Genomic DNA, 16,532 nt, shown 5'->3' on the forward strand with positions numbered 1-16,532 from the left:
GTGTTCCAGGCCAGTGCAGGCAGGATAGGCACCAAGTGCTGGCCAGGCCCCATGGCGACGCTTCCTACCCCTGGTCACCTCAGTTTCTAGGCCAGAGTTCCCTTCCAAGCCCTCTGTGGCTTATGTTTTCCTGGACAGCTCCCTCTGAGTCAGCGACCTTCGAGTTTTAGGGCTGGCAGGAAACAGGAACAGCGCTGTGGAAAGAGAGCGTGCAGCCCCGGTGGCCAGGCTTCCCCGGGGTTATGAAGAGGAAGCATGCAGAATTACCTGGAGAGCCTGCCGCTAGCACCTCTGTCCTGCTGACAACAAAAGTCCGCGACAGGGACAAAGGAACTGAAACGGAGAAAAGCAGGGTGAGATGGCATCGAGTCCGAGAGATCGTCACACCCAAGGGACGGGAGCAGACACTGTCTCGCGAACATTCCCCCCGGAGTGGCAAAGCCCACGCGGTGTTCCGGCGTTAGGTGATGGAAGGGACACAATGCTTTCCAGGAAGAGCAGGCAGGGAGTGTGCCTCCGTGACGAACCTCACTCTGTGCTCTTTTCTGGAAAGTTCTCAAACCCCCAATACCCAAATGGGGTCCACAGCCCCCAAACAAGCTTTTCTCAAGGCCCAAATCACAATTAGCCACATACAACTGGCGGTGCATCTGGTGTGGGCTCTAAAGATAGGCCGAAGCCACACTCCGGCACTCACCACGCAACCCTGCAAGGCCTCAGGTCCCAACTCACTGCTATTCTTGGTTTCATAATCTCGGCCTGGTGTTCTGAATTGCTTGGGATGACTGGAGATTTCCAAACAGGCAAATGTGTAGAATGCCATGCTCAGACTGCCTGAGAATGGCAAGCGAGGCTCATCGCTGCTCTCTCAGATGGGGGGCTGGCCCCACCACAGGGACAACTCCAGGGGCAGGCCATGGGGTCTGGGGGACAGGCCTTCCCACATGGCCTAGGAACCAAGGACTGGAGGCTTTGCCCAGATTGCTGGCTTTATTTTACTTATTTGTTTCGAGACAAGGTCTCAACAGGTAGCCCTGGCTGGCCTGGAACTTGCTATGTAGGCCAGGCTGGCCTTGAACCCACAATCTTTCTGCCCGTGTTTTCCTGGTGAACAGATGACTTTTCGTGTGTGTGCGTGTGCCATGACACGTATGTGGAGGACAGAGGGAAGCTTGTGGGTTCTTTCTTTCCACCGTGTGAATCCCAGGAATTACACTCATGTCGGAGGCTTGGCGGCAAGCACCTTTACCTGCCGACGCCACTTCTCCAGGCCCACAGCTAACTTGAAGAGACACAGGCAGGTCTTAATGTGGCGACAGCTGTACTGATTGGACATCTCTGTGGATACACGGCCCCCAGACCATGGTCACGAGGGTCAGTAAACAGCAGCAGCCTTTGAGATGAACAGCGAGGGCTTTCCTGTCAGGAGTCATCTCTTTGCTGGCTTTTGTTGTTACTGTTTTGATTGGTTGGAAAGGTCTCCTGTAGTCTAGGGCTGGCCTCAGACTCACTACATAGCTCAGGCTAGCCTAAAACTCCTGGCCCTCCCACCTCCTTTCCCACGTGCTGACACTGGAGGTGTGGCCACCACCCCAGGCTTTTTGCTGACTTTCTCAGTGGGATTTTCCTTAATCTGCGCTTCAATCTGTGCCGGGCTAGTGCTGAGGTTTAAATATCCAGTAACCAGCAGAGACAGACTGCTCTCATTTCTTTTCAGAGCTACCTTGTAGGTGTGGGTCTGCTGACCTGGGCTCACTTGAGGTACGTGGTCCCAGAACAATGAGAACACCTTTCATGATGTAACATTTCCTTCTGTGGTTTTGTTGTTGTTTCTTATCGTTTGTTTTGACGTGGAGACAAGGTCTTGCTATGCAAACCTAGCTGGTTTAAAGCTCACAAAGTAGACAACACTGACCCTGAACTTGCAGCAATCCTCCTGCCTCTACCTCCCGGGATCCTCTATATTTTCAGGATCACAACACACTGTATACACAGCGCCCCATTCAGCTCTCCTGGTTACTACAGGACACCAAAGGTCTTTTCTCAGTGTCATACAACCTGCATCCTGGGCTGTGACGCAGGTCTTTGCATGCCCGCTCACAAAGCCTCTCCAGTGTCCCCAAGCCGAGGGAATGAAGGCCACCTCCAGTTTACAACAAAGACCACCTGCATTCGTACGTGGTGGCAATGGGGGCAGTGTGCCCTTGGGACTGTGACACCTGCCCAGGACAGTGAGGAGTCTTGACAGTTCACTGGCTTCCTGATGGTAACAATCTCATGTCTGTCACACTGCTGGGTGGGACAGCGGGGGAAGACCAGTGTCACAAAGATAAACTTGCCTGAAGGTCCCCAGTCCCCATCCCTGTTAAGATTTTTGTTTGTTTGTTTGTTTTTGTTTCAGTTTGACAGTCCTCCTTTAAGGTGGGTTAGGGTTAGCTTTGGGCTTTGTGAAGGGTTCCTGGTACAGAATGGTCTTTATATTTTGGCCACAAGGTGGCACTCCAGCACCTCCGTTTACCTGCCTGACCTGCTCCTTGCCAGAGAAGGCAAGCCATGAATAGCTAGAGCCCCAGGGGCTGGGAGCGCAGTAGAGTTGGAAGCACACACCCCTGCTGGGACAGGTTACCTTTCAGGCACCTCAGAATCTCAGAGAACTTGCTCAATTCCCCATGGCATACCCACCCACCCCAAACAGCCCACTCTCTAGATAAACAGTCACAGCTCCTTCATCCTCAGGAAGATGCAGCGGAAAATCCCCAGAGTGGCTACGAGATGCACAGCTCAGGCTTTGGGTGGAGATGGGGACACTTGCCACGCCAGGCAGGAGAACACTATGGGAAGTTCTAGACTTCTAGGAAGTACTAAAGCTGACCAGCAACTCAACAGAACTGAGCGTGCACACCCACCAGAAGACATGGAGTTTTCACAGGAAACAGCCTGTGATGGCTAATCTAAGTGTCAACTCCCTGGGTTTACAATCACCATGGAAACACACTTCGGGTACCTCTATGAGGGCATTTCCAGGGAGGTGCGGCTGGATGGAGAAGAGTGTGGGGATGCCATCCACAGGCTGGGGTCCTGGACTGAACAAGAGAGTGGGCTGGGCACAGGATCCAGCCCTTCCTGCTTCCTGTGGAGCCACCACAGGCTGCCTCGTGGTCCTGCCACTGAAGTCCTCCGGCCACGAGGACGGTCTCAAACCATCACCTGATACCATCACCTGATATAAACCTTCCTGCCTTAAGCGGCCTTCGTCAGGAATTTTGTCACAGCAGTAAAGTAAGCGATGCCACACTGCCCTGGCACTGACTGGCAGCGAGAGAGCTAAGCGCCGTGCTCCATGTTCACATGGGAGGAGGGGTGAAGCGTGACCACGGGGCGCAGATGGGGCAGCACCAGGCTGGGGCACCACAGCCATCTGCTGCATCCCTGTGGGTCCATCCATTCAAGGAGGGAGAGGGGCCGTGCCACAGGGTTCCTATATTCTGTCTGTCTCCCCTGGTCTGCACAGATGTTTGCTGTAGGTGGAAACCTAGGGAGGTATAAACTTGAGATGTGGACGGCTTCTGTCTCTAGGCTGCTCCTCGGGGAGAGGTCAGGGGGTGCTGGGAGGATGATGGGAGGAGCCCCGTGCCCAGAGGCTGGGAGCACTCACCTGGAGAGGCTGTGAGGGCCATTACACCATAGTATGAGAAAGCGCTCGCTTCAAACTTCATGCCTTCCTTCCCAGCCTCCACTTCTACCTTCCCCTGTGGAGGAGGAAAAGGGGGGCTTTCAGTTGGATTTGCACATAAAGCTAGTTCTTCCCGGGTTTATCTAAACTCTTCTCCCACAGTCCCCAGAAGACAGGCTTTGGAAAATAAAGGGAAGGTATATTCCTTCCTTTCAACTAGAAACCCGGATTTGACTGAGCATCTGGAAGCGACAGTATCTGTGGACCCACCTAACACCTCCCCATGTCCCCAGCTCTTCAAGGGCCTCAGTAATATAAAGAATTGGGGAGACAATGCTGAGGAGACTCTCCTGGCTGCCCCAGGAGGAGCTGGAGCTGGGAAGCAGCAGGGTCAAGGGTCAGCATGTCATGTGTCCATGGAACAGAGAAGTGTGAACCGGCTCCAGGGATCTGTTTTCTTCCCCAAGCCCAGGGCCCTGGGCATCCGAGCAGACACCTTGCCAGGCTCCCTGAGGGCACTGCTGGAGAAAGCAGCCTGAGAAAGTCCCCCTCAATCAGAAGAAACTCCTCTGAGCAGCCACCCTTCATGCTCTGGCATGCCTGAGACCTCTCTCCCCCATCACCTTTTCCATCCCTGCAGCCTTAGGGGTGACCATCAGCCTTGAGGGGTGCTCAGCAGCCTGTTCCAGGCTACAGAAATATGTCCCAGCGAAGGGCTAGAGCAGCGTGTTCACATCACCCATATTAGCTCCCCAGGACATCCTGTGCAAGGGTGAGCCAGCAAGCTACCACTTGCTAAAAAGGAACCATTAAACCAGGCCTGGTGGCACATGCCTGTAATCGCAGGACTTGGAAAGTCAAGGCAGGGGGATGAGGAATCCAAGACCCTCCTGGACCATAGAGGAGTGTCAAAAGCGAGGGAGGAGGGGGAGAGGGGAGGGAGGAAGAGAAGGCCGGCAGGCACGCGCACTTCCTAACTCACTAATGCTCACGGAGGCAGGCCCGGCTGCGGAGCTGGGAAAGGCAGATGGAACAAGCTCTCAACACCTACCGCCCCACTCATGTCAACTCTGGTACCTGGAGCACTTCCTACTAGAGTGCATTAAATTCTAAATTTGGGGAGACCCTCCTACAGCTCACATCTCCAGAAACCCACTTATGCCTCTCTTTAGGTTCCCTTCACCCCATGGAAACCCCAGCTCGCCCAGTCCCAACCAACTCCTGATATAAGGAAGGAACTTCAGATCCAGATCATTTTTGTTGGTGAGGTGCCTGACGCTCTAACCCTGCCCGTGTGCATGCCAGGCAAGTACTCCACTGCCCGGCTGCGCTCAGCCTCTCAACCCATAATTTTAAAGCAATCTGCAAAGTGTAAAAGCTTCCCAGCCACGCAGCTAGGCCTGCAAGAGGTGCTGTGAGCACTGAGGAGCCAGCTCTCACTCCCTGACTACAGTCCCATGGGTGGAAGGCTGCCCAGAAAACTAGTTACAGAGGCCTCAGACAAGCACACCCTGAAGAAGAGACACAGATTTAAAGAGTCATGACCAGGCATGGTAGCACATGCCTGCAGGCCTAGCACTCAGGGGGCAGAGGCGGGAGGGTTTAAGTTCGAAGCCAGTGTGGTAGGTCTATGCAGCCAAAGTTCTAGGCCAAGCTGGGCTACAGAGCAGACCCTCTCTGGAAAATACTCCAGGAGTGGGGACTGAAGAGACGGCTTAGTTGGTAAAATGCCTGCCAAACAAGCATGAGGACCTAGGTTTGGATCCCTAGCACCCATGCAAGACACAAACGCCAGTCACATCTGAAACCCTAGTGCTTGGTGGAGCTCACTGGCCAGTCAGTCATTTTAGCCAATCGATGAGCTCTGGGTTCAGTGAGAGATCCTGCCGCAAAAGATAATGTGGAAAGCAATAATGGAAACTATTTCTGGCCTCCATATGCACCACCATGCATGCATGCACACAAGCACATGCATGCACACATACGCACGAGCGCATACACACACAAGCAAATTTCTGAGAGACACATTTACTTCCTGTTCTAGCATGCAGACATGCTTTCTGCAGGAAGCCTAAGGATGGCAGATCTGGCTGAGCCACGGTATGAAGGAAGGTCTAAGGCAGGTGACAGCAGTCAGGCTTCCAGGCCTGCACCGACAGGCAAGGCCACAGAGCTCCTGGGACGGGCTGAGGACAGATTTTGCAGAGGAACAGTGGTTCAGGAACAGATAGCCCAGTGTGGTATTGTGTTCCCCCAAATACTGTGCATGCTAATAAACTTATCTGGGGTCAGAGACAGAGCAGCCACAATATTAACCATAGAGGATAGACAGTGGTAGCACACGTCTTTAATCCTAGCATTCCAGAGGCAGAAATCCATGTGTTCAAGGATACAGACAGACATGGTGACTCATCACGCCTTTAATCCCAGAGAGTGGTGGTAGAAAGCAGAAAGGCATATAAGGCGTGAGGACCAGAAACTAGAAGCATTTGGCTGGTTAAGCATTCAGGCTTTCTAGCAGCACAGTTCAGCTGAGAGCCATTCTGGACACAGAGGCCTCCAGTCTGAGGAGACAAGACAACCTGAGCATCTGGCGAGGTGAGGTAGCTGTGGCTTGTTCTGTCTCTCTGACTTTCCAGCATTCACCCCAATAATTGGCCCTGGGTTTGATTTTATTAATAAGACTCTAAGATTCCTGCTACAGCCCAGACCTTAGTGTGGCTCTGCTGAGACAAGTCACAGGGGCTATTTCAAAGTTGGTGTGGAAAAGCAGCGGAAAGAATGGGGTGCTAGGCAAGGGGGTGCCAGGGCAGGGTTCTTTGAAGGGTAGACCCCTCGAAGAGGAAGAGAAGGAGGTGACAACAGGGACAGAGATGAATTCAGAGAAGGTGAAGCTGGGAGCACTCAGAGACACAGGCGCCATGACAGTGTCATCCTGAAGAGTCTTGGTCTGCACAGCACTGATGCACACTACTTCAGGAATGGTGCAGCACACCTCTAGTGAACTACTCAGGGATGGTGCAGCACCTCTCTAGTGAACTGCACAGAGTCAAACCAAAGCCCCCCTCCCAGAAACAAGCAGGGGCCAGCCTCTCCGGAAGGAGGTAGAGACTGGCAGGACCCTGTGCTGACTGGGAGCGTCACCTGGTAACTTCCAAAGAACAGGGTCCCAAAGGCCGGCCCAGCTCCCAGGTGTTCTGGGCTCATCAGTATGAGGTGTGAACCGTGTGGGAGAACCCAAGCTCTTCAGGTAACTTCAGGAACACGCAAGGTTTGGAGTCTCATGTTCTGGCTATCTGTGGGCAAAAGCCCCAGATCTGGAAACTGTTTTCTGGTCTCCAATACTCCCACAAAGGCACAGGGTTGGGTCTTCTGACTAATCAAGGATGGCTACGGAGAGATTCCACACCCACAGTGGAGACCACAACCATCTCCTAAATCCTCAGGGCAGGCACCAGGTAGGGTAGGGCCTGCTACCTACTCTCCTCCTGGATGCCAAAGTCTCAACCGTCAGCTACAGTGACCATGCTAGGCCAGTGGCTCCCATGTGCCCATGTGTTTGGGCTCTGAGAACTGGCAGCAGATAAGAGCCACCCCATTTTTATTCCATTATCTATTGCTGCCACCATTTCAGAAAAGACCACATATTTTAACTGCCCCCTCCAATTTAGAAAATGTAGTTTCAGCCGGGCAGTGGTAGTGCATGCCTTTAATCCCAGCACTTGGGAGGTAGAGCCAGGCAAATCTCTGTGAGTTCGAGGTCAGCCTGGTCTATAAAGTGAGATCCAGAACAGGACACCACAGAGAAACCCTGTCTCAAAAAAATGAAAAAGAGCCGGGCGGTGGTGGCGCACGCTTTAATCCCACTGGAGCAGAGCCAGCGATCTCTGTGAGTTCGAGCCAGCCTGACTACAAGTGATTCAGGAAAGGCGCAAAGCTACACAGAGAAACCCTGTCTCGAAAAAAAAAAAAAAAAAAAACCAAAAAAAAAAAAAAATGAAAAAGAAAGGAAGGAAGGAAGGAAGGAAGGAAGGAAGGAAGGAAGGAAGGAAGGAAGAAAATGTAGTTTCAACAAACATGCCTTCAAACTGAACATGAATTGCTCTGTGTAAAATGTCCTGCAATCATTCTTGTCTCATCTTTCCTCCTACTGGTGACAATGTCACAGCCGTGTTCAGGGCCACTTACAAAATTACAACAGATTAAAAAGTACAACAGAAAGTGGGAGATGGGACTCTGGAGGAGTCAGGGGTGTGTGTGAGCATAATTAAAATACAGTGCGTACACTGAATTTCCCAACAAATAAATGCATAAAAAAGAAAATGGGGCTGGCAAGATGGCTCAGTAGGCAGAGGTGGCTGTGGCCAAGCCTGACCACCAAGTTAGATCCCCAGGATCCACAATGGAGGGTGAGGACTAACTCCTGTGGGGTGTCTTCTGATCCCCAACACATGCTGTGGCACAGTTTTGGCAGAAAAAAAAATAGTGCCCAAGTTATAGAAAGTAACACATGAAGCTGGGCGGTGGTGGCACACACCTTTAATCCCAGCATTCTGGGAGGCAGAGGCAGGCGTATCTCTGTGAGTTCGAGGCCAGCCTGGGCTACAGAGTGAGTTCCAGGACAGCCAGGGCTACACAGAGAAACCCTGTCTCAAACAGACAAACAAAAAGAAAGTAACAGATGAAAATAAAGACAACAGAGGTGTACAGACAGTTCAGCGTTTGGAGTACTTGTAGCTCTTGCGGAGGACCCAGGCTTGGTTCCCAGCCCCCACAATGCAGCTCATCATTATCTATAATTCCAGTTTCAGGGCATCTGATGCCCCCTTCTGACCTCCAGGGACACCGAGCACATTCACGGTGCACAGAGATGCATGCAGGCAAAGCACTCACACACATAAAATAATAAAATAAATCTAAAACAATCAAGATCACAACAATTTATAGGATTCCTATGGTCCCAGGAGCCTATAATTCTCTATCTGCTGAGTTTAAACCTACCTCACCCAGGCCACCCTCTCCGGCCCAGGCCACCCTCACTGGCACAGGCCACCCTCCCTGACCCAGGCCACTCTCACTGGCACAGGCCACCCTCCCTAGCTCAGGCCACCCTCACCGGCACAGCCACCCTCCGCAGAGGAAAACTTTTCTGACAGACAGGTTTAGGGACATCTGTTCATTTAAGTGTCAGTAGTTTCAAAAAGATCATTTCAAATAACCTTAGTAGTGTGAGATCAGAGCCATCCCTACAGGAAATGGCTTAAAATCAAGTAGGTGTCTTTGCATACAACTTTTCCATACAGGAAAAGGACCTACATTATTGACTTTACTTTTGAAATATTCATAAACTTATCCTATAAAATTACAAAACAAAAAATCAGGACAGGACATGATGGACTCCAGGCTTTCTCAGAGGAGCCAGGGACGTTTGCAAGCTGACAGATTGGGAAGGAGGCCTAGCCAGATATGGTAGCACATCACTATAATCCCAATACTCAGGAAGCAGAGATAGGAAGATCACAAGTTCAAGGCCAGCCGGGGCTACATAGCAAGGCCCTGTCTAAAAACAATTCTTAATGGTTTTTAAAAGGCTCTGGAAGGAGGTGTAATCGTGTCAAGCAAGGACAGCTGCCTGAGTAAGAACTCAGGCACAGGCTCCCCACCCACCTTACTCTGGATGAAGTATTTGCAGACTTCTAAGAGCCGGCGTGCGCCAGTCAGCTCCCTCCTCCGGCCACATAGTCAGAGTCTGTATGGCCCAGAAACCCACAAGGTAGTAGATAACCTTGGGTGGTTAGTGTGGCCGACTGAGGCAGGCTGAAGACCTCCCCCACACTGGCCAGCACACACTGGCTGGCTCACTCCCAGGCTAGATGCTTGCTATGCCCGTCTGGTTTAGGTCGCCCACACAAACCAACCAGTGGGGCCCGCCATCAGAAAGGATGTAGCTTGGCTGGTAGGGTGACTGCCTAATGTGTACAAAGCCCTGAGTTTGATCCTCAGAAAGCCTGGCACATGCCTGTAAACCCAGCACTTAGGAGACATGGGCAGTTCACAGTCATAATCAACTACGAAACATGCTCAAGGCCAGCTTGGGCTGCATGAGATCTGGTAAAAGGAAAAAAAAGGGGGGGGGGTGCAATGGAAAGAAAGCAAGGGTAACTGGATGCTGAGCGCAAACACGGGGTGTTTCCTGGCCATGCCACTCAGAGATGCTGTGTGTTCCTTGTGTGACTGGATCTTGCATGCTCTCTAGTCACGGCTTTCTATCTGGTGCTGCACATGGAAGCCTGGGGTTCTGCAAGTTCACTTCATAATGTACACTTTTACATCGGTGGCCAAATATTAATTTGTACACATCTTCATCCTCTGGTGGGCCCTGAGCCCGGGTGCTTACACCATACTGGTGCCAAGCTGCCTGACTCAGATGGCAGTGGCTAGGCCTCCCTTCTGCACCTGCAGGGAGCTTGTCGGAAATGACGCACCCGGGGATCTGCACGATTCAGGCGTAGGAGTCAGAGCCTGAGCAGGAGAGGATGGGAGGGAGTGGACCTCACAGGGACAGTTCAGGCACGCCACTGCAGGTTAAACAGTGGCGGCGGTGTGTACTGTGCGAACATTCAGGGTTGCTCAAAGGCAGCCAAGGACTAGAGAGGTCAGTCACCCAGGACCAGAGGCTCAACCACACTGGACAAGTGGAGTTGATCACACACTCAGTACTAAATACTGATCTGAAAAAGAGTAAACCTATTGTAGAGCAAAAATGTCTTTGAAATCTGAACCAGAAGCTTTTGAAAAAGTGTGAATGGGACAGTTGAAAAAGAAAAAAGAGAGAGCATTAATTTGCACATGAAATGAGCAAGAACATTAATGCCAGGGAAGTTCTTGTCCACTGAACACCCGGCAAAGACTGGCAAAGGGCTGGGCCTTCTGTGCATGGCTCGAGACTGGCCACGCCCCTCTTGAGACTGGCCACGCCCCACAAGTGCTGGGAAAGGCAGTGCACTCTTCTCCATTGACTTATTTAGATAGGCCACTCCTCAGAGGACCAACAGCACTTTACTACAAAACACCAACTGTAAATGACAGTGATCTAGCACATCTTGTCTTTGAGAAGGAAACCATGTCTAGCAGTTACAATTACTGTGCGCACACATCAACTTGTTAGGTTGATTTCTGTTACGTACATGGATAGTCTGCCTGTATGTGCACCACGTGCATGCCCACGGAGGTCAGAAGAGGGCACTGGATCCCCTGGAACTGGAGTTATGGGTGGTTGTGAGCTGTTGTGTGGGTGCTGAGAACCAAACCTGGGTCCTCTGCAGAGCAGCCAGTGCTCTAACTGCTGAGCCAGCTCTCCAGTTCGCGACATAATGCTCTCCCACGCCACCATCTCAAACTTGAGCAGCTCCTAGTCATGTGAGGAGTTTCTACTCTTTTATAATGGATTTGCTATATGTTTTCATGGATAGTATTGGAAAACAATGGTTTATATATGAGACTGTTCATTTAGGGAATATAGTCTGTTTGTTAGCACCTTTTCTGTCTATTTATCATTTGTTCTTTATTTTAAAAATTACATTAGTTGCCAGGCAGTGGTGGCACATGCCTTTAATCCTAGCACACAGGAGATAGAGACACTCGGATCTCTGAGTTCAAGGCCAACCTGGTCTACAGAGTAAGTTCCAGGACAGCCGGGGCTACACAGAGACACTCTGTCTTGAAAAACAAAACAAAAAATTGCATTATTTATGTAGCCATTTGGGGGAAGTGTTTCCTCTCATATGCAGAAGCAAACAACACCCAATATGAAGAGAGGAGAACAGAGGGGTGAGGAGAGGCTGGAGGGGATTCCCTGACGACGGAAATGGTCAAAACACATATAGTCACAAACAGAGATGTTCTGAGACCATCAGTCTGTACAAATAATTTCAGATAACAATTTGTAATAGAAAATACAGAGAAGCTGGGCAAATGTCTCAGTGGGTAAAGTGCATGTTAGCATGTGGACCTGGATTTGATCCCCAAACCCAATAAAAGCCAGGGGCAGCTGTACACATCTGTAACCACAGTACAGCAGTGGATCCCCAGAGCTCTGTGTAAGTTTCTGTGGAAGAACAGTGAAATTTTATTTTCTTCTACACAAATGAGAATATATTATATTCACTGATCTTTCCAATTATGTATTTATTACATAATTGTATACACTAAGGTATATAATGTTACTTCAAGTTGGAAACTAAAAGCTTCATTACATATTTCAAAGACTTTTCTGTCTCTTAAAGAGGCAGGGGCTCACATGGTTCAGGCTGGCCTCAAACTCAATGTGTAGCCCAGGATGCCCTGGGCCTCCTGCTCCTTCTGCCGCTGCCTCCTCAGTGCAGGCATTACAGGTGCACACCACTCTCATCACAGTGCTGGGGTGCAGGAAGGCAAGCATTCTCCCAGTGGGGTGCACCCCCAGCACACCACTGTGGAAACATTCCTAATTTCATCACGATCAACCCAGGTAGTTTATGAAACTTGTCTTTTTATATTTACTGTAATAAACACTGGGACACAGTATGACCCCTTTTTATGAATCACATATAAACTGCAGTGTCCGTGTCTGTATTCCCAGTACTTGGGTGGTAAGGACAGGAGGGTCAAGAGTTCAAGGTCATCCTTGCCTACACAGCAAGCATGAGGCCAGCCTGACAGTATGTAATATCCTGTCCCAGAAAAGCAAAGCTAACCGTCCAAAAAGAATATTTCTCTGGCTTTGTCTGACTATCTCTAAATCTTAATTTTATTTGACTGGTTATATAATTTAAAATTACTGTCCAAGTGTCTTAGTACGCTGGTGGGAAAACATTGCCACTGTAATTATGCCTTGGGGGCCTGAGAAAAGGCTCAGAGGGAAAGGCGCCTGCCGTCACACCCACAGTTGGATTCTGAACCCACATGGTGGAAGAAAACAGACCGCCGCGCGGGTTGTCCTCTGACGTCTACGTGCTCACCAGGGCATGCACACACGTATGTGCAGTTGTGGTGCAGATGTGTGGTTCTTTAAGCTATGACCCCCCCCATGTTTTTAGATGAGGTCTCTCATAGGTCTGGGGCTCACAGAGTAGACGAGGCTGTCTGTCAAAGAGCCCTGAGGACCCAGCAGTGGTCACCCCCCCAGTGCTGGGATTACAGACTCACCACCATGTGCTCAACTCCTTTCTTGGGTTCTGAGGAGGCACTCAGGTCCTCACTCGCTAGGCAAGTATTCTACCAAGTGAGCTATGGTCCCTGCCACATTCCTACTTTTAGATACATGTTTCCAGAAGTCATTTAAAACATGGAGAGCCAATACATATTTCATCGTGACATCATGCTATTATCATATCATTTATTAAAATCCATTTACATTTTAAAATAAAACTTAAAGTTTTGTTTTTATTCATATATAGTTTATATTTTGTTATATGTGACAAAATATTCTTTTAATTAGGTTCACTTAAATCATTTCTTTGAAGAAGCTGAAGTTCATTTAATATGGGACTTCAACTAAAAAATTTAAATGATGGGCAAAGAGAAGCAGTTCAGCTGGCAGAGTGCTTGCCAAGCATACGCCAAGCCCTGGGTTTGGCTTCAGAACCATGTAAACCAGGTATGGTGACATAAACATATCATCCCAGGACTGCATAAGGCAAAAGGATCAGAAGTTCAAGCTTGCTGTGGAATAATCCTCCTGTACACTGTGAATATGTATTACTCTCATTGGTTAATAAAAAGCTGACAGGCCAGTAGCCAGGAAAGAAGTATAAGTGGAAGAGCCAGACACAGAGGACTCTGGGAGGAATAAGGGCAGAGTCAGGAGATGCCAGCCAGCTGCTAAGGAAGCCGGACATGTAGAAAATGAGGTAGCAAGCCATGAATCACAAAGCATAGATAAGAAATATGGGTTAGGGGCTGGAGAGATGGCTCAGAGGTTAGAGCACCGACTGCTCTTCCAGAGGTCCTGAGTTCAATTCCCAGCAACCACATGGTGGCTCACAACCATCTGTAATGAGATCTGGCACCCCTCTTCTGTATACGTAATAAATAAAATCTTTAAAAAAAAAAAAGAAATATGGGTTAATGCAAGTTTAAGAGTTAGCTAGTAACAAGCCTGAGCTATTAGCCAACCATATATAAGTAATATTAAGCCTCTGTATCAGTTATTCAGGAGCTGGTGGGCAGGAGAGAAACACCTGACTACACAGGGTGGGAGACACTGTGAAGGTTGAACACTTGCTGCCTAACCATAAAGACCCCAGAAACCCACATCAATGCCAGCTGGGTGTGGTGGCTCACCTCTAATTCCAGCTTCAAAAGGGAGACACTGAGCCAGCTGGCCAGCAAGACTAGCCATATGTGCAAGAGTCCCTGCTTCAATGAATAAGGTAGAAGAGCAATAGAAGATGATCCCCAATATGAACCTGGGCCTCTACAAGGACATTAACATGTGTACATATGCCCAAACACATGCGAAAATGTGCTTACCATATACACATTGGAAAAAAAGGTCAAGGTCACCTTCAGTTACATAGGAATTCTGAAGCCAACCTAGGCTACACAAGAGCCTGTTCCAAATAATATTAAAATGATATGTTTCTACAATGTAATTCTAGTTTCCAAATCAATTACTTAAGGAGTTTTTCTGGAGTTGCAGAAGAAAATCTCGCTGCACCCAGGCAAGCAGAGAAGGAAGGCACTGCTGCTTTCCTCTGGTTGCATGAAATGCAGAGAGCATGCTCCATAACCTGGCATGGATTGTGCTGGGGTGGCAGTATTTTAGGGTGGAATGTACTTGGCAAAAGAAGACAGCTACACCAGATTGACCGAGGGTGGCGTGATGTTTTGTCCTGTTATTCGCTGGTACCTCGGATAATTGGCTAGTTTGCAAGAACATGGCTTTTGCCAATGTCTGCAACTTAAGTACCCCCATAGGCCTGTTTATCAACCACACATGCTACTTATAAAACCCATGACATCAGCTCAACAAGCAAGCCACAGTATCTAACATGCAGATGTATTCAGACAGATAGATGTGTCTAAATGACCTATCAAATATGTACTAAATGACTTTCTTATAAATAAAAAGGGACTATAATATCTCTTTTCCAAAAAATGTTTATGTATCTATTTGTTTGACAAGGTCTCGTGCATCCCAGGTTGACCTTCAACTCACTATGTGACTCAGGATGACCTTTAACCTGCTGCTCCTTGCCCCACCTCCCTGCTGCTGATGTTATATGCCACCAGGCCTGGTTTATGTGCTGCTGGGGCTTGAACTCAGGGTCTTGTACACTCTAGCCACTGAGCCACATCCCCAGATCCTCCATAAAGCTTTTTAAAGATGTATTTATTTTATGTATATGAATGTTTTGTCTCTATGAACGTGTGTGTACCACCACATGCCTGCCTGATGCCTGAAGAGATCAGAAGAAGGCATTGAATGCCCAGGGCCTGGAATTACAAATGTTTGGGAGCCACTGTGTGGGCACTGGGAACTGAACCAGGTCCTCTGAAAAAGCCACAAGTGCTCGAAACCACTGGGCCATCTCTCCAGCCCCCCAATTCCCATAAAGCTTATTTTGATAGTTCACGGTTTGGGGCTTACAAGATGAGTCAGTGTGTAAAGGCACTTGCTGAGTAAGTCTGGTGACCTGAGTTCAATGCCTTGGAACTCATTAACAATGGAAGGAGAGATCTACTCCAAAAGTTATCCTCGACCTCCACACAAGCCCCTCCCTCATCACTGACGCACAAAAGACAATCATTTTTCTGGGTGGGGGCGGGGATTGAGACAGGGTTTCCCTGTATAGCCCTGGCTGACCTGGAAATCACACTGTAGACCAGGCTGGCCTCGAACTCAGAGATCTGCCTGCCTCTGCCTCCCGAGTGCTGGGATTAGAAGTGTGTGCCACCACAACCGGGCAACGGTAATTTTTTAAGAACTGAAACAAACACATACATTTTTAAAAATCTTTAAGAAATACTAATTGGATCTGAAAAGATGGCTCAGTGGTTAAGAGCAGACATTGCTCTTTCAGAGGACCTGAGTTCAGTTCCCAGCACCCACACCAGCAGCTCACAACTGCCTGTAACTCGAGCTCTAGGGGATTCAATATCCTCAGCAGATAAGAGCACCGGCGGCTGCTCTCACAGAAGACCTGGATTCAGTTCCCAGCACCCACATGGTGGCTCACCAGCTCTGTTACTCCAGTCCCAGGAGATCTGATGATGCCTTCTTTCGGCTTCTGTGGGACTCAGGCACACATGTGATGTACAGACATACATAAAGGCAAAACACCAACCAAAAATAAATCTGTGAAAGGTGGCTTTTGTTGTTGTTTGTTTGGTTTTTCGAGACAAGGTTTCTCTGTGTAGCTTTGGAGCCTGTCCTGGATCTCACTCCGTAGACCAGGTTGGCCTTGAACTCACAGAGATCTGCCTGGCTCTGTTTCCCGAGTGCTGGGATTGCTTGGAAAGGTTTCTGAGACAGCCTATGAGGCAGTGGCTATACGCAGACATCCTAGGGGGTCTTTCTTCCTGTCACTTGTTTCCAGACACCAGCAGAGTCCCATGACCACACTCCTGCCTGAGCTCCTGACATCTACACAGAAGGGAGCAACTTCATCCACTGAAATAACTGGGGTCTTGCTCAACTCCTGCAAACCTTAGGGCCTGCCAAGTACTAATTGTGCTCTTCTGATGCCTCCATGCAGGAAGTAACTACAAAACTGAGGCGGCTTAACAGTTCGTGTGTGTCCTAGACATTAAGGAGCCTCGGCTCCATGAAAAAGTGACTTGCTCCTGAAGAAGCACCAAAGTCCCCAAATGAGGG

General features: G+C 49.3%; 1 protein-coding gene across 2 annotated transcripts in view; it reads right to left on the bottom strand.

Annotated features, from left to right (window-relative positions):
• Positions 1-16,532, bottom strand: part of Cnnm2 (cyclin and CBS domain divalent metal cation transport mediator 2) — a 141,526-nt gene that overhangs the window by 16,546 nt on the left and 108,448 nt on the right. Inside the window, exons 5-6 of one of the 2 annotated variants that reach the window (XM_028874673.2) lie at positions 3,656-3,749; positions 268-333 (exon numbers count right to left, since the gene is read on the bottom strand). In XM_028874673.2, coding sequence (XP_028730506.1) covers positions 268-333; positions 3,656-3,749 — 160 coding nt within the window. The remainder of the gene's footprint in view (positions 1-267; positions 334-3,655; positions 3,750-16,532) is intronic. The other variant, XM_028874674.2, reaches the window with a different exon arrangement.

This window comes from Peromyscus leucopus, chromosome 1, assembly GCF_004664715.2.
Source record: "Peromyscus leucopus breed LL Stock chromosome 1, UCI_PerLeu_2.1, whole genome shotgun sequence".
In the NCBI taxonomy this organism is placed as follows: Eukaryota; Metazoa; Chordata; class Mammalia; order Rodentia; family Cricetidae; genus Peromyscus; species Peromyscus leucopus.